The sequence below is a fragment of the Ambystoma mexicanum genome, chromosome 2q (assembly GCF_040938575.1).
Source record: "Ambystoma mexicanum isolate Mex_15411 chromosome 2q, UKY_AmexF1_1, whole genome shotgun sequence".
Taxonomy (NCBI): Eukaryota; Metazoa; Chordata; class Amphibia; order Caudata; family Ambystomatidae; genus Ambystoma; species Ambystoma mexicanum.
The window spans coordinates 1,201,913,356-1,201,939,008 of NC_090924.1; the positions used below are offsets into that span (position 1 = coordinate 1,201,913,356).

Below are 25,653 nucleotides of genomic sequence, written 5' to 3' on the forward strand. Positions count from 1 at the left end.
ACACGTGTATCTGATGTGTAGGCCGGTTTAAAAGCTACGTGTAGGACGCCATTTCCTTGTATGTGCTTTTCATGGAGAGCGAGTGGGTGAAATCTGTATTTCTTGTCGGTTCACACGCGATTACTTCACAGCGTTTCTAGTTCGTACTCCCTGTTACCTCTGACAGCTCTTTTCTGAATTTTTGTTGGGCCTGTTTCCTCAAACAGAGTTCACTTCTCCTTTTGTCCTGTCTCCTCAGCAGACAGCGTACAATTCTTCTTTTGGTGGGGGTGTTGCCAACGCGCACACGCACATATTTTTCATGTTCTTTTTCCAGGCAGACGGTGAGTTCCGCACGTACTTAGCAACTGTGCTTGCCCCGTGTGTTGCGTTCCCCTTCAGAGGTCATTGTAGGCTGTGTGTATTACGCGTATGCTTATTTTTGTGTTTCTGGGTGCCACAGCGTAGTGCGGGTTCATTATTTCATGCACGTGGTCTACGAGGAGTTGCATGCACGTTAATTTTTGATTTTGAGCTGCCTGTGCGTTGCGTGACCTGTCATCTTCCCCCAGGGGTAACAGACAGCCTTGTTGGAGCACTAGGGTACGAATTCCATCTAGTATCCTACCCCTTTGACCCCCAATTGCCCAGGACAATAGTTTACTGCAACTCCCATACGCACAACAACATCAGTGCCATGGTTGGGAAGCGACCAAGCGGTAAGGGAGGCGAAGGTGGGCGTGGTGGGCACGGTAGGGGATGTGGCCGGGATTTGCAGGGTGCCCCTATACCCCCATGTGTGGAGGAACAATCAGGGAAACCCATGCCCCCCCCATGGTTGAGGGAAACGTGGCTGACACCATCCCAGCTCAGCCCCTGTTGGACCAGCCCATTGTGGCACCTGACCTGGCACAGGATGACTCCCTGACTGACTTCCAGGTCAGCAAGTCTAGGCCACATGTGGCGGTGCAAGTTGTTGTCACCAAGCCACGTGGACCTGGGGCAGCTATGTCATCTGCTGCCCCAAGTATGCAGGGTGGGGAGGCTGCAGGGGCAGCTGCAGCTCCATCCGCCCCAGCTCTGACTCTCCCAGCCAGGACAGTGTCAGTCCAGGTCCATCAAACTGACGTTCCCCCTGCCAACATTACCCTGCAACCAATGCCTGCATCAAGACCTATGGTCATTGTGCATTCCCACACTCCTACTACCCAGTCCACCGGTGATTCTGCCCCTACTGACCAGAGCGGCATAAGCCACTCTGGCTCTGCCTGCTCCACCTTTAAAGAATAGGACGAAGGGTGCTCTGGCACGACAGGCTGAGACCACAGACACGGCTACACACTCCGGTACCTCAAGGAAGCCTTGCTTTAATGAGGTGGAACTTGATGCACTTATGTCCTATGTGTCGGCACATAGCCACGAAACACTGGTGACTGCAGGGTCCAAAACCCCAACTGGTCAACGTAAGGCACACTGGCAGATCATCGCCGACCGCATAAGTACCCTTGGATTTGTGAGGCGCACAGCTGATGATTGCTACAAGCGGTGGAATGACCTGAAACGTAGAGCAAAGAACAAGCTGGCCTCAAATCATGCCGCTACTCTGGCGACTGGCGGTGGGTCTCCACAAGAGGACAACAAACTCACTGAACATGAGTCTGTTGCTGGGGCCTTCGTCACTGAGGAACAGATCCAAGGTGTGGGAGAACTACCAGATTATGATACATTGTCTGGTGAATGCCCATGCATGTGTGTGTAATGCATGTGTATGTTGTTTGGGTGACGGGTTCTGATTGAGTGCCAGGTGAAGGTGTGTGTGCCTGAGTGGTATGGTTCACCCATGTGCTTCATCCAAAACATTCAGCGGCCTTGGATTTGGGTGTGACAGTATCGCTTCTGCCCACAGTAGTAATTTAGCGCAACATTACGGCAGTTGCCCTTGAAGTGGCATCTTGCAACAACATTGTCACATTTGTGACATGCTTCTGTCATTGATGAACCCCACATTGGCCCACATGTGTTACCTTGTTAGGTGAATGATTTGACCATTCAGGCTGATTGAGTATTGGCCTGCTCACATACATTTTTGGGGCCTGTTTGAATGTGGAACATGATAGTTGTTTCCTGTCATGTTGAAGTGCACAACCATTGATGTGTACATCGGCCTGCAATCACTGTATTTTTGTACACGGGATGTGTTGCAGTGCGTGGCACATGCCTATTTTGTCACACTATGTAGCATTTTTCATCTCATCATGTCCATCTCACATGGATGGCTGACAGTACTCATTCACTGACATATGGATGTACTTGTGGAATGTACCATGGCTATGGTACATGCCATCTCTGTGACGGCATGTATCATGTATGTGTATTGGACATGCCACTCACAGGCCAATGTGTGATGGCAGTGCTATCCAGCATGCAGCAAATGTGTTGCTCGTCCATCTTGGCGTCATCAGTGTCTGCCTTTTGCCTCCCCAGTGCATGCATGGGAGGGTTATAGGCATGTGGGACATGTGTAAATCATGTAGTGGTTCTGTAGCTTCTCAGGCCTATTTGTGTGCTATGGTGCTAATGCCTGTTTCCATTTTTTGTCTTTCATGTTTTTGCAGGGAATGACGCACTTGATGCTGTTGAGGTTGAGGAGATGGTGCAGACCCAGGAGGGATCTCAGGCATGACCGGGCACCAGTAGGGGACGTGGTGTGGTGGTAGGTGAGAACCCAATCTTGCTGCAGACCATTCTGTCCAGCGGTGTCTCTGGGTGCACCTCCCCAGACCTCTTTTCAGGTGCTGATTTGGATGATGATGTGCCATCGCAGGTAAGTGTTTCTGTCAGGGATTCTGTTCTGTCCAACCCACCTGCACCAGGGGTAGAACCCTCTATGGGGATGTCAGTGTTGGTAAGTCTGCCTTTGGCGGTTAGGGATGCACGGTCACACTCCACAACATCTGATCCTGTTCCTGGGCCAGCAGATCAGAGGGGGAATGCAGTCCTGCAGCCTCAGGCAGTGCCGGCTCAGCAAGGCGCAGATCGCCTTGCCCCAAACAGGTGTGGTGCCCGCCGACGCGGTGGCCATAAGCCACCAGGCAATACCACATGGGAACAATCCATGTACGGTATGGCAACCCAACAGGCAGCATCAGTTGAGATGATGGCTCAAGCAATGGAGAGGGTGGCCACTTCCATTGTCCCCCCTGAAAGGCAGATGGAGCAACTAGAGCAGGCAACAGACTCCATTTGCCAATCACACAGGGAGGACATGTTGGCGTCCAACAGGGACCGATGGGCGGCACTGGAGACTCTACGCCAATCGATATCAATAGAGTCCCAGGGCCACAGGGAAGCCCTGAGGGTAGAACTCCATCACCTCAGGGAGATTCTTGTTGACCTTGAGGCTTCCACTAACTTGAGGACTGAACAGCAGCTGGAGCGGCTCACACGTTCGCTCTCAGCTGAGATGCAGGCATCTCAGGAGGAGATCCGGGCATCACGACAGGTGCTGCATGGGGATCTCCGCACTACAATCCTACAGAACGAGACCTTCCACACCTGCATGCTTGCTGCCATGGAGGACCACACCAGGGCTTTGCGTGGGCTGCCTCCCATAGCACCACCACCTCCTGATGCAGCAGCTGAGGGTGATGAGAGCGAAAGCAGCAGTTCTCCCACGTTGGCATAGCCGTGCAGGCCATGAGCCCTTTTAGGTGTTTTTTTTCCCAACATCCACACAGGTGGCTGTTGGTGCGCACCCTGTCCTCGGACCTCCTGTTGGTAAGTATTTGGTCATGTGTGTTGTTAGATCTACATTACTGGGAGCATATTGTGTGTGGCCAGTTTCCATTAGGGACACTGTACTTTGTGACACTTGTGTCAGGTTTTGGGGATTGTTTTGTTTGCTGTCACATAGCATGACATGCCATGGTGTGTTGGATGGTGGTGCTGGGGAGGGGTTGGGTGACATGGCACTGTTGTCATGTTGTAGTTGCAAGGGGGTAATGAATTTATCAGCATAGAAGTGTGTCTTTTGATGACCCAGCATTGGTGGTGTTTGTGTAGGTAGGGATGAACACAATGTAACACTTCCAGGTGACCAATCTCAGGCTGGTATGGTTGTGACAGTTGACTGTCCCTTATGTCATCATCATTGATTGTCAGATGGTATGTGCCAGGGCTGTGTGCACTTCACAGGGGTGTGATTTTAGGTGAAGTAATTAGCCACCAGCTGTGTACGGGCTGCCTCACCCCGTGCCCTTTCCCTCCCATGCGCAGCGGCCGTGCATGTGGTTGGGGATGTGGGGGCTAATGCTCTTCCACTGAATAAATCTTCAAAACTAGAAGATTCCGGACCAACTGTGCTTACTCTAAATACAATTGCCCTGACCACTCCTGAAGAAAGCCCCTACAATAATTAGGAGGACTGAAACATGTTGAGTTATCAATTTAGAAATAATACTAAATTGTATGATAGTATTGGATATTCCATCTAGGGATTGTCCCAATCTAAATTGAACATTAGACTGTGGGAGAAAAACTGTGAGTGATCCATCAGGATCACAACCCCTATTTTGATAAGGAATTACAGCATAGGTTTGTACATAGATTGATATGATCGATATCTCTATATTTCAGAAATTGTTATATGTTTTGTGCCCTGTTTCATATATGTACCTTTTTAGAGTGTCAGATGATGTTTTTCATATGTATCATTTTCTTGATTTTTATAAGACTATATTAAAATTGACAATTTGTACTAAACATATGTAGTTTGTGTTGAGTGAATAGCTGTTGACAAAAAACCAGTGTCCTACCTTTCTATGTATTGATTAGCCTTGTTTCCCAAATCAAGGTAGGACACCGCCTTGAGCGGTATTTGGGATCTCTCTACTGTTTTTTCATATATTATAGTGGTGACTGAGTCACAGAGAATTTTTTTAGAAGTGTAGCCATCAGTCTTTCATTTTTGGGGCTTTGAGCTACATATAGACAGTTTCCTGCTTGGTCAATTAGGTATTCCTTTCCTTCTATCCAAGTTATCTCATATTTTGCCATCCCCAAATAGAGAGAGATATATATCTGTCTCTCAATATGACTGAAGAAAAGACGTTAGCATATAGCGATGACTATGCAATGGCATTAATGAATGCCATCTCCATCATTAATAACATCAAACTTGAGAATGTTGACAAAACTAACGACTGGGACGAAATTATTCAACTGCGCAAAAGACTAATTAGAACTGAACTACATGGCGCCATCATGCTTGAATGTTTTAAAAATAAAGCCCTACCACAGGGCTTAACAGTCCTTAATGAACCACGACTGTTTCTCGATAACGCTAAATTCATATTACAATGGAGCTATATAGCTAACCGTTGTGGGAGAGACTGGCTCATATTAGTTATAGATACAGCCAAAGAGACAACTAGCAAAATAGAAATCGATTTGAAAAAGCTAGAGGACGACATCAAGAAACTGATAGCTCTAGATGTCCTTAAAAAGAGACTTGAAGAGATAGACAAAGAAATGAAAGACTTTAAACAAACCAACCCTCTAGAAAGAATATAAAGATTAAAAAAAGACCTGAGTAAATACTCACACAAAAAAGCCTATACTTACACCAAAGAGGGCTACAGAACCCAAATAAGACAAACATCGGGTCCAAGACGACAAAACAGACAAGTAAGATTCAGAGCAACATCTTAGAGTTCAAGCAATTCTAGTAGCGACCCAAACAATATGAATACAGGCCCAATAGCCAATCCTTCTAACAGAGGAAGAGGGAATTCCAATTGCAGACAAAAGAGAGGCAATCAAAATCAAGGCACACACCCTTTTTTATACAAGGGCGCCAACAGGGGCAAATGGAACGGGGATCAAAGATTCATCCGGAGCTGCAATCACTTCTAGTGAACCTCTCTTCCTATATACCTACTAGTTCGGAAAAACAACTCCTTGTAAAAGGCCGTGGCTATGTGATATCCTATAAACATGATCCTTTCCAGTTCCGCACCGATTTTTTCAAATTTATGCGGAAAATTAGACTTAAAGAATTCTTTTCTACCCAAACAGATACGATTAGAGACCCAACTACTATCAACCATTCAGGTCTAAAAAATCCTTCTACTTTCTGCCCACCTACTTATACCTATTCACTGTATCTATACTTTTTTTTAAAAAGAGTTCTGGCAGAAGTCATAAAATTAGAAAAATAAAACTTACCAATGTATCACAATTTCACAACTGAGGAAAGAAAAGCCATGGAATCATTAGCTATTAAGGAGAAGAACATTACTATCAAGAGAGCAGACAAAGGTGGAGCAATTGTTATGCTAGATAAGAGAGATTATATTGAAGAATGCTGTAAACAACTGGAAAATGAAAACCACTACAAAAGACTGACTAGTGACCCGACCAAAGATCTACAAAACCTAATTGAAACAAAAACCACAAAGGCATTAGAAAGATGTTGGATTAGTAAATAAGAGTGGTCCTTCCTTAATAACCTGGAACCTACAAAACCCACATTCTATTGGCTACCTAAAATTCACAAGACTTTGACGAAACCTACAGGGAAACCAATCGTCTCAGGGATTAATTCTATCTTGGAACCCCTTTCTAAATATGTGGATCACTATCTCAAAGGATATGTGGTAAAAATGAAATATTTTTTAAAACACACAAAAGATGTAATAAAAAGATATGAGAACCTACCATACAATCCAGAAAACTCATACCTAATTGGTTTAGATATAGTTTCTCTCTACACTAATCTTCCCCAGCAAGCTACTCTAGAAACTATTAGTGAAATCCTCCTCAATAGATTAGATTACGACCCAGTACCCAGTTCCTTCATCCTTTGGTGCATTGAAGTAGCCCTTACACGCAATTACTTTGAGTTCCAAGGAACATTTTTTCAACACATTGAAGGCACGGTCATGGGAGCCACCATGGCTCTGAGTTTGGGGAACCTATTTGTCAAACTTTTTGAAAAACAGTTCATATACACGACTAATCCATTTGAAGAACACATTCAATCATGGGCCAGATATATTGATGATGTTCTGATGGTATGGACAGGAACCATAGAAAAAGCAGAAGAGTTTCTAATCTGGCTTAACAATTGTAATCGACATCTGCAGTTCACCATCAATATTCAAAAGCTTTCTATAGATTTTCTCGATTTAACCATCTTTCACGAAAACGGCCACCTACTAGTAAAACCTTACCACAAAAAAACAGAGAGGAATTCCCTGTTACACTCCGACAGTCACCACATAAAACACCTCAGAGAGAATCTACTGTATGGACAGTTTTTGCGATTAAAAAGGAACAGCAGCCAAAAACCAGCATTTGAAGCAGAAGTAAAAAATCTAACTGCTAAATTGAAACATAGAGGATACCCAAATAAACTAGTCAAAAAATCTGCTAAAAGAGCATCCAACAATAACAGGGATGCCCTCCTTGAGGACAAGATTAAACAACCAATAATAGATCGGCTAGTATGTGTCAACACTTTTTCTAACCTAAGTCTAAAGATCAGCCACATCATAAAGAAGCAATGGAAAATCTTTGAAAGTGGGAATGCTGAAATTCCGCCACCCATGTTTGCCTATAAAAAGTCCACCACATTAGGCAACAGAGTTAGCAGTAGCAAACTTAAAGAAAAACAAGCAAAAATAAATAGTCTAACGGCAACATGGGGATTAATACCAAAAGTCGGACACTACCGTTCAGCAATTGTGCTATGTGTAAACCAACTAAAAAGAACTAAGGAAATTGCTATGATGGTAAATTAATTACAGTTTATCATTAGTAAACCAACATAATTCACAGAAAATCTAATCAAGGATAGCCTTCTGCAATAACATTTGAAATGCACTGAGAACAATTCTTTTGACTATACATGTTGGCTACAAAGCAGCCTAAATACCGCCGGGATTTAAATGTAGTAATAAAGTAGTGCTCATGGCGACATTTGCAGTCCTGTTGTGTGTTCGAGGTCAATGAATGGAGTAACAGAAAATGTAATAAATTCATCTAAGCTGGTCTCAGATACTAAGCTATTGATTTTTGGAAACGGTTTCGAGAACAGGATAGGGAGCCAAAAGTGCTTGGGCAGAGACTCCAGTGTACAAGAGAGTTAGGACACCACAGCTTGTTTTAAAATGAAAGGTTTACGTGTTAGTTTGGTAAATGAATCCTGAATCATTGCAGAAAGAAGGATCGGATAAGGCAGGGCTGGGGATAATATAAGGATTATGCTTAAAAGAGTGATTAAAATGGAAGAAGCATAGGAGAATTCAGGGCTTCCAATGTCTCTGTGATCTTTTCAGGTGAGAATTATGGGACAGAAATGGGGATATTTCCTCCTTTCTAATGAGGCGCTGTTGGAAGTGTGCTTCCGAGTCTGCTGCCAGATAGTGTGGTGCAAGGGAAACAGGGCAGTATTCAGCTGGAAGGAGCCTCAGAATTCAGATAAGGACAACAACATTCCCTGTCTTTTAAAGGATGCACTTCTGTTTTACTTTGTTTTGGCATGAACAGACTGGGGCTGTTGTGGTTGTGATTTGGTGCAGTGGGCGGCAAATTGACATAACATGTGTCCTTGTTTCCCTTCACCTCCAAGGTGGCAAACATTATTAGCCTTTGCAGTTGATGGCTTGTTTATTTTCCAAATTACTCTCTCACCTAGGGTCTCTACATTCACCTATGCATGACAAGCCCTTGGCCCTGGCATATCTGTCAGGTGGCTCGGCATCCTTGGATCATCCTCCCTATTACAGGCCCGTCATTTCATGAGCGCCATCTGGGTAAAGCCTTCATGCATCATAGGTCCATTTGATCACATTCTGAGGCCATCCCACACGCATGCCGTGACACTATCTGGATCCTTCAAAACGTACTGGAAAACACCATTCACTAATTATGCTCAATTCACCTGTGCATAGCTTAACTTTTTTTCTACTGACCAGTGCTTCATCAGCTTTGAAAATTCAATTAAACGTGCCCTAATACTTCAATAATTGTATCCCGCCTTTTTCCACATTCTGTTGCTCCAAGTGATCTTTCTGTCAGTTGGTATGCTTTTCATCTTCCTCCTTTCCCCCACTTGCCCAGTGCCACCTTCTTCACTCCTGGTGAGGGCACAATTTGTCATCTCTGTGGACAACTAAGATGCAATAAGGAAACCCGGTGGTCACAAGTACATTATAAATGCTGTGCCCTTTGATCTGTGTCCCGCTTTTGATTTGCATTTAATGCCTATGTTTGAAAATCGAATTTAGCTGTGCCCTTTCATCCGTGCACTTATTTTGCTTTGCATTTAAGGCCTACTTTTGAAAAGTCACTTTCCTTTTGAATTTCGTTTTTGCCTTTTGTATCTACTAGGCCACCTGGTGAGTTTAGCTAGAACTGTGCAGTGCAGCCACTCTTCCTTATTCCTCTACTAAAATCTTCCACTCCTATGGCTCTCACCATCTCACCCATCTTCGCTAACTGTTACACTTTCACCTCTCCCACTATCTCTCGAAGTCGGGAAGGAAAAAGCACAAGCAAAGACATCTTGAGTGAAAACCCTGGCCTTCCCATCGCAGACACCTATGTCAGCATTTCTTTCAGAGAGGTTTTCAATAATATCATCTTCTCTGTACCCTCTCCAGACCTATAGAACCCTGGTCTCATCTCTACTCTCTTGCCTTCCTCATCCTCTCCCATTAATGGCGGTTCCAAGTGGGAAGTCCTCTTGGCCGGCTCTTCATCTTCATGTTGCTTCGTTAATGTCTACCACACAGGCACTATCTTGCTTCAGGGTCTTCAACCCAACTTCCTTCTCTTTGACCAGATCCTGTTGTCTCTCATTCACTTCCTACCTTCCTCCCGCTACTCTTGCTACGCCCCCCCTTCCTACAAGTGTTCCACGCCCTTGTACCCCTTCTAAGAAAACCTTCAAGGTCAGAGACCTGCTTCACCTGGCAACTCTTAACGCCCGCTCAGCCTCTGCCGTCATCTGCCTCCTCCTTGAAAACATTCTCGCTCTTACCGAGACATGGTTCAATGCCAGCTCGGTCACTGCTTTCTCCTCCCTCCCACCGGATGGCCCAAAAATCATTTCCAAGCCTCAACCTCACTGTGCTGGCGATGGGGTTGCCTTAAACTTGCCATAGTGGGTTCCTTCTTCCATCTTACCCACCCAGCTCTACTCTTCCTTTGAGAGTCTGGTGTCCAAGTTGGTCATCTCGCTCTCCTCCACCTTGGCCATTGCACCATTTAACGGCCTCCAGGCACTACCACCCTGTTCCTATCTGAATGGGCTGATTTCTGTTCTTCCTTACTTTCCTCCACCTCCGATCTCCTCCTCTTGGATGATTTCAACATCCAGTTGGACTCCCATGTCACATCATCTACTCTTTTCATTGACTTCTGCACCTTTGCATCCCTCTCTATTCTCTCTTCTGGTCCAACCCACTCGCCTGGACACAGTCTTAATGCCCTCATTCACTCTGACCTCTCTCTCTCCTCCCCCCTTGCCACCCATCTCTCTTGCCCAGGCCATTTTCTCCTCACAGCTGGGTCCCTTTGGCCCTCTGACCGCACCCCCGACAGCCCTGTCAACTTAATTCACTAACATCTGCCCAAAGAAACATGTGTCGGCTTCTGCCTTCGCTTCCACCTTCACTCCACCTCACCCACCTACCTCTGACTCTATCACTGACTCTACCCTCAGCAACCTCCATTTCTCTATTACCAATATTCTTGACATTCTTGCCCTAGCCGTGAGGATCTGCCTGAAACCTGCTTCTAAGCACAACACCTGGTATGACGCTGAATTTGCAGCCCTGAAACAAAAGTACAGAGCAAACAAACATAAGTTGCAAACCTATGGCTCATCATCTGACAAACTGTACTGTCGCCTGCTCCAAAGGCAATACAGACTCTCCATCCATGCCAAGAAAATACCCCACATACAGGCACATATTTCCTTTGCATCCAACAACATGGCTGAACATTTCAAGATCTGCAGGGAACTAGCCAACCCTTCTGCAGTCTCCTCCCCCCTTCCCTTTTCCAGGCCCTCTGCAATCCACTGGCCACTCACTTCTCCACAAACACTCAGGACATCCTGAGCACCCTTGCTACTCACCCTCACAACCCTTCCCCCTGTCATCCCTTGGCCCCTCACCCTCCTCTTTCCTCATTCTGCTTCATCTCCCGTCACACCTGAAGAAGTTACCAGAGTTCTCCGCTCCATGAAGGTCTCTTCTAAACAGGTATCCCATTGCTCACCCAGAACCATCAAGGACAACATTGGCTCTCTTGCCCCCTCACTCAATGAATTCTGTAATCATTATTTTGCCATTGGATCTTTCCCCTCCTCCCTTGAGCACTCCCTTGTACGTCCCCTCCTGAAAAAACCTTCAGCAGACCCTAGTGGTCCAAAAAACTACCACCCTATTTACATCACCGCCTTCCTGGGGAAACTGCTGGAGAAGCTGGCCTTGCCCCAACTCAACTTGCACACCAAACTTGTTGGTAGACTCAAAGACCATCAACCGTACTGGATTCCGAGCTTCCAGAGGCACAGGAACTGCTCATCTGAACACCTGTGAAGAAATGCTTGCATCTCTTGATTCTTTTCCTCTTTATCTTCTCCTTCCCTTCTTCTCTTCTCTGCTAATTTGCACAGCTGCTGTGATTGATGCCCTGGGCCCTCATGCATCTTCGGGCTCCTGACCTCCCACATCCAATAGTACCAGCACCTCCCTACCCTCAGAGCTTGCCCTTGCACTTCCTCAGCCTTGGAGGCTCGCACTTTCCCATCACGGCCCCAGGCCATGTAGCACTCTCCTCACCATGCACTTCTACCATGCACTTAACAGTGGCTCACCCACGAGCACGGACACTTCAGCATTTTCCCCTTTCCCTCTTCCTTGCTGCACTTGTACTTTCTGAATACTCACAAGGAATGGTAGGTTCATCCTTTCCCCACATTTTTCCCAGACTGTATTTAAATATTTTGTGTTTACTAATGTGTTTCCCTCCCTTGGTCCCTCCCTTTGTCCTGTGGACGCTTTGAAATGGTATTTACCTGCTGTATAGGCGCCTAACTAGTGAACAATCAGAAAAAAAAAGTAACATAATTTAACAAGACATAACTTGAATTCCCATTGAAACACAGAGCCTTGACAAGGGCTAGCCTGAGAACAAGAGTATACCATACGAAAGATTCAATGGTTGATAACAAACACTTTTGACATTTGTAGGTGGACATTTCACTTTGAAGTGGTATTGAGTCAAATTGTGTTTCTATATTTAACACATGTAAGTACTGGAAGACAAGGTTGCTCAAAAGAGAATGGCTGGTAGGGTTCCTGAGCCGCTATAGGCGATACCACATTGGAATAATGCTTTCTATTTAGATGTATTTTAACTCTTATACTTTATCTTATTTGAACACATATATTGAGATGATTGTCTATTTAGTGAACACATTTAATTGTAAAAAATGAGCATGTTAAAGTAGCTCCATGCCAGCCAATCGTTTAACTTGATGCATTTGTAAGTATACTAGGGGCCTGGTTAACAAAGGACTTTTCATTGGGAATTTCCCATATTAAAAGAGTTTTGCAAATCAGGCCCTAAGTGTGTTTAGTCATGACAAAGATGCATACTTTACAGGAAAAACAATGTCAAAGCTGTTTTTGATTTGTTAAAACATGCAATGCATAATTTAGAAACCAGACACTTAATGTAAAAGATCAACATCTTACCACTCCAATAGAAAAATAATTATTGATTATACAATAAGGCACTGGATCTCCCTTTGCTTCTTTATCAGTTGGGATGACATCAATTTTCCATCTATCCAACATGATTTCTGTGCTGTTCTCTATATCCTTCAGGAATTTTAAAAGATTTTCACCCTCATAACCTAAGAAAAGTTCAAAATGTTTAGTATTTAATTAATCATTTTCAACTACACTATAAAATATGTAGTGATACATATATGTTACACATCAATTGCTTGGACTCTCTAAATCCCCTGACCTCCCCCAGGCACCCATGCACATGCATGACCATCTTGGGTTGCTTAGTGGAGAACGGCCATCACACCTAACCCCTATCTCAGCCTAATGTGCACCCACCTTCTACTCAGTACAACATTCTACATGCCTGTAGTAAGGTCCACGAGGGTGATCACCCACAAGCATGGTGTGGCCATAATAACGGGATAAACGCGCTATATAGTTGACAAACTACTACTACTTACATGTTATGATAAGGTTACTTCTCAAGAAATCGTTTCAGCGCTATCAGTAAAGGCAAATACAATCGGAATTCTTTTAAACAACTATAGTATGTTAACATAACAGTTGAAGTGACAGTAGGCTTATGGTAAGGTGAATAAAAAGAAATGTGAAAACGATAGCATCTAACACCAGGTCTCACACTGTACATCTCATTAACTTATTTACATTAATATTGGCGCCACTAATAACCAATGATCATATCACTATTGAAATCACATGACATCACAATTGACATATAAAATATTTTAAAGGGATAAGATGCATTGTAGATGGACCGAGAACAGGTTGGGTTCCCTCAAAAGTCATGAGACACAAGATGCAGCAGAGCTCGTTTGCCCGTTGGCTGAAAGTAGTAGAACAATGCATAGCACCTTATAAGCTGCTCCCCAAAGGGTTTTAGGTTTACTTCACCTACAAGTAGACTGTCAAGGCAAAACTCATTGTTTCTGTCACTGCCTGTGGGTGCCAGCCAATGCCGCCTAGGATTTAAGGCAAAATAGTGACTTCTCTGGTTTTTGACTGAAGTGTCCATTTTCTAATGATGGATTCTGTGAGTAATGTAAAAGCAGTGTGCTTACCCTCATTTCACCATCATCCACATCAGTGGGACATGAAAGAGAATGTCTGAGTGAGAAACTGCATGCCACTGTTTATACCTGATCCAGAGCAGGCCAGACTTAGGGGAAGAGGCCAGACTTACGGGAAAAGCCTAAGTGGGAGGACATCTCAGAGTGCACCCCTATACATGCTGGTCACAAGATGGAATACATGTTCGTTACATCCTGCAACGGACATAGCCTGCTATCTGGTGTTCTGATTTTCAAAGGGGAACTACATGCATAAACAGGGACATGCTTCAAACGTAAGTGCCTTGCCGCTCAGGATCCTTGCATATCCCACTGTTGGTGCACACCTAAAATGCAGAAAGTCATTGGCACATGGGTGGAAAACAGACCTAAAACCATGCTGGTTTTGGGTTGTCCATTTCAAGAAATCATGCCGAAGAGCTCAAGATTCGGAATGCAGATTTTTACATTCATGCTCCTATTTTCAAAGTGCAAAAGTAAAAACAAGTGGAATCAAAATGCAAATGGTGTGTAGGAGTTTTTCCATGTTGGCCATTGCAATGCAGGTATTTTTCTGAAAAGTCAAATGGAAGCACTGGCCTTTCCCTTTGCCAGCCTTGCTGCAAGGACGGCAAGCCAGGCTTGTGCAGAAAACCATCTCTGTAGATGTTCACCTTGTGATTAAAGACTGCATGCCATGCCCTATCAATCTCAGACCTTGCATATGCTTTGAATGTGTGAAACAGCATGCTCAAAGGATTTTCACATGTAGGCTAGGCCTAAAACCCACTTGATAGAAACCACTCCAAGGGGATCAATTAGAAGTTCACCATTTGCAAATATGGCCGGGAGTGTCAGTCAGCCCCGTAAAACTGAGAACTGACACCACATTTGACACACCAATTTCCAGTTACATCTTTCATAATGGAAAACCACACATTACCATACACAATACATATCAGATACAACATAATTCCATGTTCCCCATTGGCTACCACCCATACAGAAATCTAAACATCCCCAAAAGTTTATTACGCAACTGACAATGGTTGTCTAAATACAACCCCTCAAAAGATGACCTAATTGTACAGTAAACAGGAAACCATGTGATGGGATTGGCCCACCATATTTAGGTGCTGTGTTGCAACAATGGGCTCCCTTATTGGTCACAATACCTTTGGCCAACTCATGCTGTGCATACTGTTTACAGGACCCAATCACGGAGTGTATGCAAACACCAAGGCCAAGCCCACCCAGGAATAGAATGGATTCCTCATGAGATCAGATCATTTGGAACTCCCATATATCCCCTTCAACCTTGCAGCTGTACTATTTGGAATCACCTCTTGCTACTCTTGTTTTAAAATGTGTTACTTCCCCAGCACACCTCCTACCTGCTTTATAAAAAAACACATTCAAGGCACCTCTATCGGCCATGAATGCCTTTTATTTATTTGCTCAGACATCTGTAGTTCAAATGGACCAGCCACTTGTCAATGGAGATAGTATTACTCAAAACCTAACTCAATACCTTGGCCATGGCAGACAACAAGCTCTGTTCTCATGAGATTTGTCGTTCACAATGGTAGCACTAATCTATTCATCCAAAACCAACATTACATTCTCAGCTTCTGTTAACTGCTTGTCCTTGCACAATTAACTGCTAGGTTCACTGTGCATCTCCCTTCCTCGATAGAGGGAAGGACGCATAAACTCTAATTAAATGGGCAGAGCAAAAGCTCCAAAAGGTGCCCTAATTCTCTAACCTCCAAGAGCTGCAACTTCTAAAGAGGTCTAATCCAAAATGGTGGAACACCCACTCACGTGGTACGCAGCCCTCATGTTACTACAGCACGTCCCTTACCCTATATTACTGATGGACACTTCAGCTACCTTTTCACCAGCTACCAAAATCTTTCCTGAATATAGAATAAAACTGCATATTCTAAGATCTCCTTAATGCAACCAAAGCACAACTACATGCACTACACAAAAAACATGTGTGCAGAACATGCCAAACTTAACAGCAACATACTGACACTTAATCACTCTTCTTGCTAATACAATTTACACAGCCTAAAACCTTTTCACGGTTGGGGCATTGCACTTGCATCCCAGCTCACATTCTGCTTTAATTTTTCTGAATCTGCACACAGGAAAAAAATATTTTCTCATATGTGTGCACATTTTGTAAACACTACATTTTTTATGTTATTGAATCATGCTCAGAAAGTTCAGGTACCTTAGACCATATTTGTATTGCGTAAATTAGATGCTTGTATGTGAAGGAAGTAACTAGAATTGGTAATTAGGCTAAAAAACAGACATTATAAGCATTTTTTTATTGGAAAATAACAATCTCCCAGAGAGTCTTGATAAAACACAATGTTCAACTGCAAAATGTCTTATCTCCATATTTTCTGCATCCCTGAGATTTGCTTGAGACAATATGATCAGCAAGACATGATTTCATGTTATTGTGTTAAGAAAAGCTGTGGGCATTGTTATGTTTGGTATGTTTATTTGGAGAGCGCAGGTCGGTGTGGAGGTCACTTGGCGCTAAAATGCGTGTATGGAGGAGTTGCACTGACCAGTAGATCTTGGCTAAGTATTGTACAAAGATTTGAGTGTTCAATTCTTCCTTAAATACCCTGTGGTTTATGCTCTTGTGAAAGGCCTAGGGGGTTGTATTCCAAAGATTTATAAAAAGGAAGCTGACTTTATATAGAGCAGTAATGCTGATTTGATTGTTTTATTTTTAGAATTAATCAATGTCTGTGGTTGTTATGTTCTTGGTACAACATGCAAACTAATTAATCTTCACTTGCAGCTGTACAAGGGCCAGTGCAGGGAGTGAAGAGTAGGGTGGGTTCAACATGTTCTTTATGTCTAGGGATTGTAATGTCCTGGGGTGCCATGTTTTGTAAATGGTTCAATTTAGAAATAAGTACAGCAGGAAGACTCAAATATAGACTAATGATGGAAAGTACTAACACTGAGAGATCTGGGTCTGGTCCAAGATGGGTAATATTGATGCAAGTGACCAATCCGATTTGGACAACTGAGGTAATGTGGAATAACTCCTAGATCGTCACTTGTTTAGAATGCCCCTGGCATAGTCCTAATTCTGAAGGCCAATTAATCGTTTGTCAGAGGTGTGGGACAAACACCGGAATTCCAGGTTTGGCTGGTTTGAGCTTGAGACATTTATGTTACAGGCATGAGTTAATGGCTAAAATAAAACGTGTTAGCTATGGTGGGCTCGCCCTAGGTCCTGGAATTTTCAGAATGATCTGTGTTGGAGGATATTTTAACTCAGCAATATCTCATTCAGGGGCAGTTTCCAACCACCTCAAACCATGCACGAACAATTCTTCCTTTTTTGATAAAGTTATTTTTATGAATATGGGACCCCAATTTAATAGAATGTATTCCCCATAGCTCCCCTTTAAGGAGAAATACAAAACAAAAAAGCACATCGGTTTGCACAGAAAGCCCATTTATTAACCAAATAGAAATGATTTAATCAGATTACAGATAAACAAATTGTTTCTTAAAAAGGCAAATTGTAAAATTAATCAACACACTAGTCTCTTCAGTTTTCAATGCCACAGATATGGACATAGAACATTAGTAACAGACGCTACACTTAAGTATCTATGAATTTAATTATTCACTCTGAGCATGCATGCACCATAGATTGGATGCATGAGAGTCCAGGAGGAATCTTTTAATTTTGAAAACAACAAATAAGATAACATATCCCTGCCTATTCACTTCAAAATACCACCCCCTTCCCTCAATAGACAGGTTTGATGTTCAATTTAATTATAACAAGCTATTGGACCTTCGGGTATGTGAATGGCTTGTAGAAATAAATAATTATGTTCAGCAGTATATTGGCAAAATACCCTTAAGTGATATTTCTATTCAATTACTGTGTAAAATGCACCATTCTCCCTTTCAATGGGCACCTTGAACAATGGAAAGAAATGGACAGCAAATAATCATACTCTTCTTTTATATTGAGCAACCCTGCATTCATCTCCTTATTCTGCTTGATGATATATCCAGCAATCACTTCAATTATCCTCTTTTTCTATTTATGCACACAATAAGATGTCAACTTAACTCCTAGATAATTCTTCCTAGCTAGACATAATTTCATAGAGAAAGAGTAAGGTGATCTAAATCTAGGCACACCATTGGTCCTAATCTAAAATATATCTTTTTCCAGAAACACACAAACTTCTGAAATTTTCCTAACTTCTCAGGATTCACAATTAATGTATCGATTCCCACCCCCTAATTACTAACAAATTAAAGGGACTAGAACTTACTCTAATTCACTTGATAGGATCACTCCTGGCATGATCATTTCCCTTTATGATAATACTCAAATCAGGATTTCTTTTGGCTGCATCACAGGCAGGTGGGCACTTCCAATTAAGGACTGGTTCAATTCTCCCACCCTAGGAACAGTTGGGCATCAGCCAGTAATCTAGGATAAACCTTTCTCCAAAGCCTGTCTGCTTTCTCTTCCACAAGAGAAGGCCTGGGATTATACCTCCTGGTAGGCCTCACATTCAGTCTCTGCCAATAATCCATCAAAGGGTACAGGAAATCAATCTATTCCATCTCATTCATGTTGTTGTCAATTCTTTTGTCCATCCGTCAGTGAGGGAGCAAATATTTTTCTTCAGTAAGTATCCATTAGTATCCCATTGTCTACTCATTTCAAAGAACAGAAAAACCAACCTTTTTGAGATGTGTATATTTTGGCCAATGTAATTGGTCAATGTATATGTTTGGAAAAGTTTCCAAAAGTGACATTACAGTAGACACGGCCCCCCTACAGTCACTGGGCATATTATTGAAGAGGGCAGTCTGATGGGAGTAACCTCTACACCCAGCTTCCATTCCATTTATGAGATGCCAGATCATGGATTTCTTGCATTAAAAATGGTCACGTTATAAAACATTACGTTCCAACTTTGTGACCACAAACATAATCAGCTCATCAGATTTCTCTCTCTCTGGCACAAATCAATTGATGCAAGTTTTAACATTATAACATGAATAATTTCTGAGTTACAGATGTATCCATTTAACTCACTTTTACATTTATATTCAAATAATGTTTTCATCTCAATATAATGGTTTTATCACTGCATACATGGGGACATATGACACACTAGCGTGCATGCTTTATTTGTGACAAAATGCAAATGTGCATAATTTGCATTTTAAAAATACATTTAAACAAAATCATTTTGGGTCCCTCTAATAAAGGATTTTCAGCTGAACATGTTGACATCTAAGTGAGTTATCTAAGAGATGTAATCAATTCAATGTATATTTTAAAGGCCATTTTCTTTGATACAAAAATATGGCATTACAATTACTGTTCTTTTGCTTAGATACAGCACTAGTAACTTGGTAATGTTATTTTCGATAGGGCTGGGAAACTACTACAGTTCACTCAGTCCTGCATATATGGATGTTATGGCTCGGGCCTGGATGATGAAAAGAGCTTTGTAATCTGAATATCTGTGGATTTAGTGTGACGTCTGTCTCGTCTTGCAACGTTTCCAGACATGCAGTCCTGTCAAATGTGAACATTTTCCCATCAGTTAACCCGGTGAGATGGTGTTAATAGATACAATTAAACATGAAAACAGATTCAACTGAATTTAAAGTATTTGTTTAAATGTTGAGACCTAGGATACACACAGGGAAATAATAACATTCAACACTTGAACTTTATGGCACAACCTTGCTTGTTTTGAAGAAGGATCTTTATCTTCAGTAAGCTGGCTTCAATGAGTGTATTAGCCTGGGAAGGGAATGCATCTGTCTTCCCATCCGGTACGCCGGGTTTGGGGGATGTCCTTGTGAGTTAAAAGGATTCCCTTATGTCAGTATTCAGTGCTGGCTCCATTTAAAGTTGGTTTCATTTCACGATTTCAGCTTTTATTGTGCCTTTTCCTGTTCCCCTTGATTTGACATTTTCTCAAAAACACAGCAGCATTAAATATTGTTTTTCTTTCTTTAAACTGCTGTTCCTTCTTCTCCGATTCAGCATTTTCCCATTTTAACACAAGTTGCAGGATATTTTCTGGTACCTGAAATGTTCATCTCAGGCCTTCTCAGTGAGATTTGAGATGCTGCAAATCATTGCACATATTGTTTGCGTGTGTGTTTCCCAACTAATAATGCAGGCTGCAGCTTTGAATTTGTTTTTAAAATGACTCCTTGCTCTGAATCTTTTCACATGCATCAATATTCCCTACTGTGTAGCGTAAGCATAGATATCGAAATAAAGCCCATAGCCCATACTGAGCTTCATCAGGAGTAACACATATATTGTTTATGCCATTGCACAAGTTAAGGTGGCATGGCATAGTTAAGGTTAAGTCGACCGCACATGGAGGTACAGAAAAGAACATTTCTTAACAACTCTTCCATGTAAACTTCTGAAAAATGCACACAGTAAATTAAGGATGCATTCAACCCATGTGAGGAAAATGAAAGGATTCTTCACGGGTGGCTACATATTTTGAAACAGTTGTGTTTTAATTATCCACAAGGATCAGCGTTCGCTTTAGCCACTTGCCGGCTGAAGTAATCGAATCCACCTCACAGCACTCCAGATGGATTGAGCGCCTTACAAGGGGAATGCCATCTTTGACTCTACTCGAATTATCTGAGAACTCCTGTGGATCTTCTAAACATAAATTCCTCCTGATGAGCCACTCAACCAGAGTGGTGAAACACATATAGAGGGCAAGAGATTACCACTTCAATGGAGGACAAGAGAGTACCACTTTAATGAAGACCCAAATCGGCACAGGATATTGATCGCATCAAATAAATTACTTCAATGAAGACCCAATGGGACACTAACTTTTATACATAAGGAGGACTTTATTATCAAGTCTATTGGAACACCAACTATCCATATATAAGGACAACTTTATCATCAAACAGAGGAAGACCAACCTTCAATTGGACAACCCCAAGCAATATCTTTGAACAAAGCCAACTACGACTTAATTATGTATACGGTTTACCTGATAAACCCACATTAAAGAATTATTCACAATCATTGTTGTAAGTAGCAATTTTGTAAACAACTGCCTAACAACCTATGTTAAGACTTATATGTGCTGGCACAGAATCTGAGCCTTATGATCTTCAATTTTGTGTTTTAATCACAATTTAATTAGCTTTAAACACAGTTTTCTTCTATAAAGAAAATTGATTTTTTTTTAGCCAAGATGTCTCAAAATAGGCCACTTCAATGTTTTCGATTTTTTGCATGCCTCAACATTTTTTCAGGATTTGGTGCACTTTAAAAAAAATTGAACAGCGAGCTGGACAATTCTGAAATATTCAAGTTTTATGATTTATCTCACAATCACACATCCCCGGAAGCAATGTGTATCTTTTAACTTGCTGGGAAAATATGTGTAGGAGACTAATTATGTGTGTTTGAAAGCACAAATCAAAATCAGGACTGACTTTAATGTGAGGTTCCATATGTATATGTGTAGGAGATGTAAATTTAGTACATGTATGAAACTTAAAATGCTGATATGCCTCCTACAAGTATAAACACTGATACAAATTTGACCTTATATTGATGTGAGTTTTCATAGATGTATGGGGAATGTAATACATGTACATAATAAAAGCACATCTTCTATATGACGTGTACATGTATGTGCAGAAGATAATTTTGTAGATTTATACTAATGTACATATGAAAACACACATCAAATGAGGACTACAGTTGGTGTCAATTTTCATATGTACACGATCGATATATAGGACAAGTACCTTGCATATATTTATAAAATGTGAAACTCTTAGAGCCCTGGACCAGAATACCTACCAAAATTCTATTTTGCTAGTAACATTTATTGAACAAACATGTTAATTTAACGTTACTAATTTTGATTACATTGGAATGTGACTTCGTTCAAGAAGAAACTGGTGAGGGTTAAGGTAATGAAGGACAACCTTTAACATGTTGAGCATTAAAATGACAAAAAGAGTGATATATGAATTAAAAATGATCATTAATGTTTTAGGAAAACAACCACTATAGCATGAAATAAAACATGACGTGAAATTAAAAAAAAGAGTCACTAAGGATTAGGATTTGCAAGGTGTAATTCTTCCAATATTGAACATATGAATTACCTCAGAGATCAAATACCATTTTTTCCACAATTATAGCGAAGGAATCTCAGCAGGAGGGGGCACTGCAACGGCTCAATCAACACACCTGATTGTCACTGCTGGTTGAAGAGTAAAAGAAGTTCACCAGCTGGTTGCAGCAGTTGTTGCTAATGTCCCCTCCCATGACTGCTAGTTGACTGTTGCCTGCTCTGCTTACTGATGAATGTGGGGCTTGCAGTGAAGTCCTTTAAGCTGATACCGGATTAGTAGGTGAAGTCAGCATTTTGCTGTCAATCATTAGAGAAGGTTGTAGGGACTTTTTCTTGTCAACACATTCTAAATCTCACTGATTTATTGAGTGACTGTACCTTTTCCCCTATTTACAACTATTGATTTGGTGAACAAGTCATTTACCAAAAATACAATTGAGGCACTACATTCAAGAAATGTCTTTAAGCAGGAGGCACTGTTTAGGGAGATCAGGCTTACCTGAGTGGTCAGATACAATGTGTTTGGAAGGGGGCAGCTCCTCCAAACCACAGTAGGTGGTTTATAGAGTAATGTGAGATGCATTCAAAGCACTATGATGGGCCAGGGATACCACCTCCCAATACAAAAGGACACCACTAAAATATAATCAAATATAATCATCCCACACAGTATAGCGTAGGGCACGAGCAGCATTGCTATTTTGCGTAGATGTTAAGTACCATAGGTAGAAGGAAAGGCCTGTGCAGCGAGTGCAGCATTGTATGCACTAGGCCCAAATTGCTAGATGAGGGGAATCTTCAGCCATGCCTGAGCTCCCATGAGGACAGCCCACACCCCAACCAAATGCAAATTTGTTTGAGAGGAATGCGCCCTACAAGGCCAAAATCACAGACCGGCGCCTGGTGTGCATGTTATCTCACACTGGCCAAAACATGACCTGGCTCATCCCCAGAGGACTATGAGTTATAGCCCATATAACTGACTAAAATGTAAGTGTCCTTTGACCACCAACCCCAAAGTAACAAGTCATGGAAGGTTCAAAGAGGATGGACAGGGCAAATTGTTGAACCGAAAATCATGTGATTTGTATTGTGAGGTGCTGGGGGGATATATTATAGTTCAGAATGAGGGAGAAGACACTGGAGCTGGATGGATAGGAAGGAAGTGAGTCAAATATGTGTGTGAAGGTTAAGGTGCCCCAGAACCTTCTTTGTGCCCATTTTAAGGCCTGCCAGGTGCACAGTATGAGTGCTAAAATATTTTTATGGTAGGGGGATAATTAATTTGTTTTTTAATCTTCAATGTGAGAAGAAGATAATCACTGCAGCACCCAAGTATCGGACGACGTATGGATTGGGATGGAACCAATGACATGGCATCTCTAATGGAGCAGGCGGATCATGTATAGGCGCACACCAGCCAGCTGCACATAATTTTACTATATGTATTGCATCATGTATGACAATGTTTTCCTTTATAAGATTTTGCTTGTACTACTTTTCGGCAGAATTTTCTTAGCAGCAGAGTTCTTTGCTATTGCTCTGATCTGCGTGTGAGATTAAAACTTGTTATCCTTACAGGATCGACTTGGACCTTTCTTTCCAAGCAGGTTCTATTCTCTTTGGTGTGAGCATACAGGGAATTGCCTTCAAATGCAATCTATGCCTTAGACAATTAAGGAACTAGGGAAAGTAACACAGCAACATAGCTAGAAGCTCTTTAACAAAGATGATTGACAGAAGTACAACCAGAGAACATATAGATTAAGTGGGTCATTTGGAGTTTAGTGGTAATGTCAAAATCAGTGATGTTTGTCAAGTAGTGCTGATTTTACCATTCAAGCAGACCAGGGTTTTGACAAATACCACCATTCCTTGGGAATAATGCCAGAGGTATTTCAGCCAAACATTTAGTAGACAGTCTGCCTAATTTTACCTTCACGTCAAAGTTGAAGGTAAACATTCCAAAATGTCCCCAACATCATTTAAGATTCTTTCGTATTGTACAGAAGGGACTGTAAGTGGTTTCAACCCAGCACTCCAACTAAATCAATGCCTAGCATGAGGTGCCCAGCTGGAACCCTTAATTATATATTTTTATTTTAATAGCTCTTTTATTTCTGAATGATGTATCCTTATATCACGCCCCTTTCTTTGAATCCACCCCCCGGTCTCACTGAACCAAGAAGTAGGTTGTTTTGTAAAGTTAAAAGATTTAGTTGATGGATTTGAACAATATGTAAATCACCCTTTTATGAATTATGAACAATATCTGGATATCACACTATTAATATTTATACATTGATCAGCGTTGGGTAATATTACAATAATCAATCTCTTTAATCAATAGGAATATGGATGAAACGAATAATGTAGCATAGAATAAAACTGGGTGTGGGTTCAATGAAATGAAATGATATGAGATTAATGCAGCACAGAAATAAAATCAATCAAATGCAATATAATCACTCTTTCCCCCTGATAATGCTGAATCCCCCCTAATATGCAATAAAGAGATGGAAGGAGAGAAATCAGGTTTCTGGAATAAAACACTCTACAAATCCAGTTTCAATCCCAATTTCCCCAGCAAGCTTAGAGAAAAACAGGAATGATTTTAAACAGGTCAAATGCTTTGAATGTGGTTTTGTAATGAATGGTAAAAATACTGAAAATTTTATTTAATTCACTAAAATGGATTTAGAACTAGTGGGACCTGCTTTGGATAGGTTCAGGTAAACTTTAGCAATGATGTTTGAATGACTGGCAGATAGGAAATTGAATTCAGAGGTTGATTGCAAAGAAGTAGCGGTATTACATGGGATGCAATTGAGCCAAATGCAGAATCACAGCAAACTTTTCCACGCACGTTTGCGGCAGAACTATGAGAAGTTTGGTTTCAAGTTGACACTTAAATTTCGTTTCTAGCATGTACGGTTCAAAAGTTACAGAGGTTTTAGTAAAGGTCGATTTTTCTAAAAAGAGTCAAGATTTCAAATGAGATATGCACTTTTGAAGATTACAAACAGGGGTTTCTTAACACTAAGGGAGGCAATGAAGATGTGAGATACCAATGGTACCGCCACCAGTCCAGAGGCGCCTCTGTCTGATCTTTGCCCGCTGCAACACTTCCCTTTCTTCAGCAAATATATATTACAGCAAAGATGATTATAACTACAATTATCACAGGATTATATGGATGAGAGAAGGATTCAGGACAGACAAAAGAGATTCTACAATGCAGTTCTGAATATGTTGGAATAGGTTGGATTAGATTACTTACGGGTCAGAGATTGGCTATGGACAATTCTATGCTAGATACTCACAACTATGGTTTTGGAATAGGCCCGTCAAAGATCTGGTCAAGGGTTTTGGACTGGAATCTGCTCGCCACCGGACAGGATTCAGGCGCTTGGTTCTGCACTCAGCAAGGCACTCTGGTCTCTTCACGGCCTCTTGGACTGGATGTGACGAGTTGGTTCTGGGTTACAGCTCTGCTCTACTGGTTTGGATCTCTGGGTTCTGGCAAGTGTTCTTGGCAAGAAGCAGAAAAACAGCACAGCCCGGCTGTTGAATTGGTTGTGCCCCTTGCAAGTTTGGGGATAAAATCAGGTTGCAAGA

At 41.9% G+C, this 25,653-nt stretch overlaps 1 protein-coding gene across 1 annotated transcript in view; it reads right to left on the reverse strand.

Moving 5' to 3' along the window:
• Positions 1-25,653, reverse strand: part of DGKB (diacylglycerol kinase beta) — a 3,560,883-nt gene that overhangs the window by 2,192,798 nt on the left and 1,342,432 nt on the right. Inside the window, exon 19 of the mRNA XM_069648599.1 lies at positions 12,753-12,913. Coding sequence (XP_069504700.1) covers positions 12,753-12,913 — 161 coding nt within the window. The remainder of the gene's footprint in view (positions 1-12,752; positions 12,914-25,653) is intronic.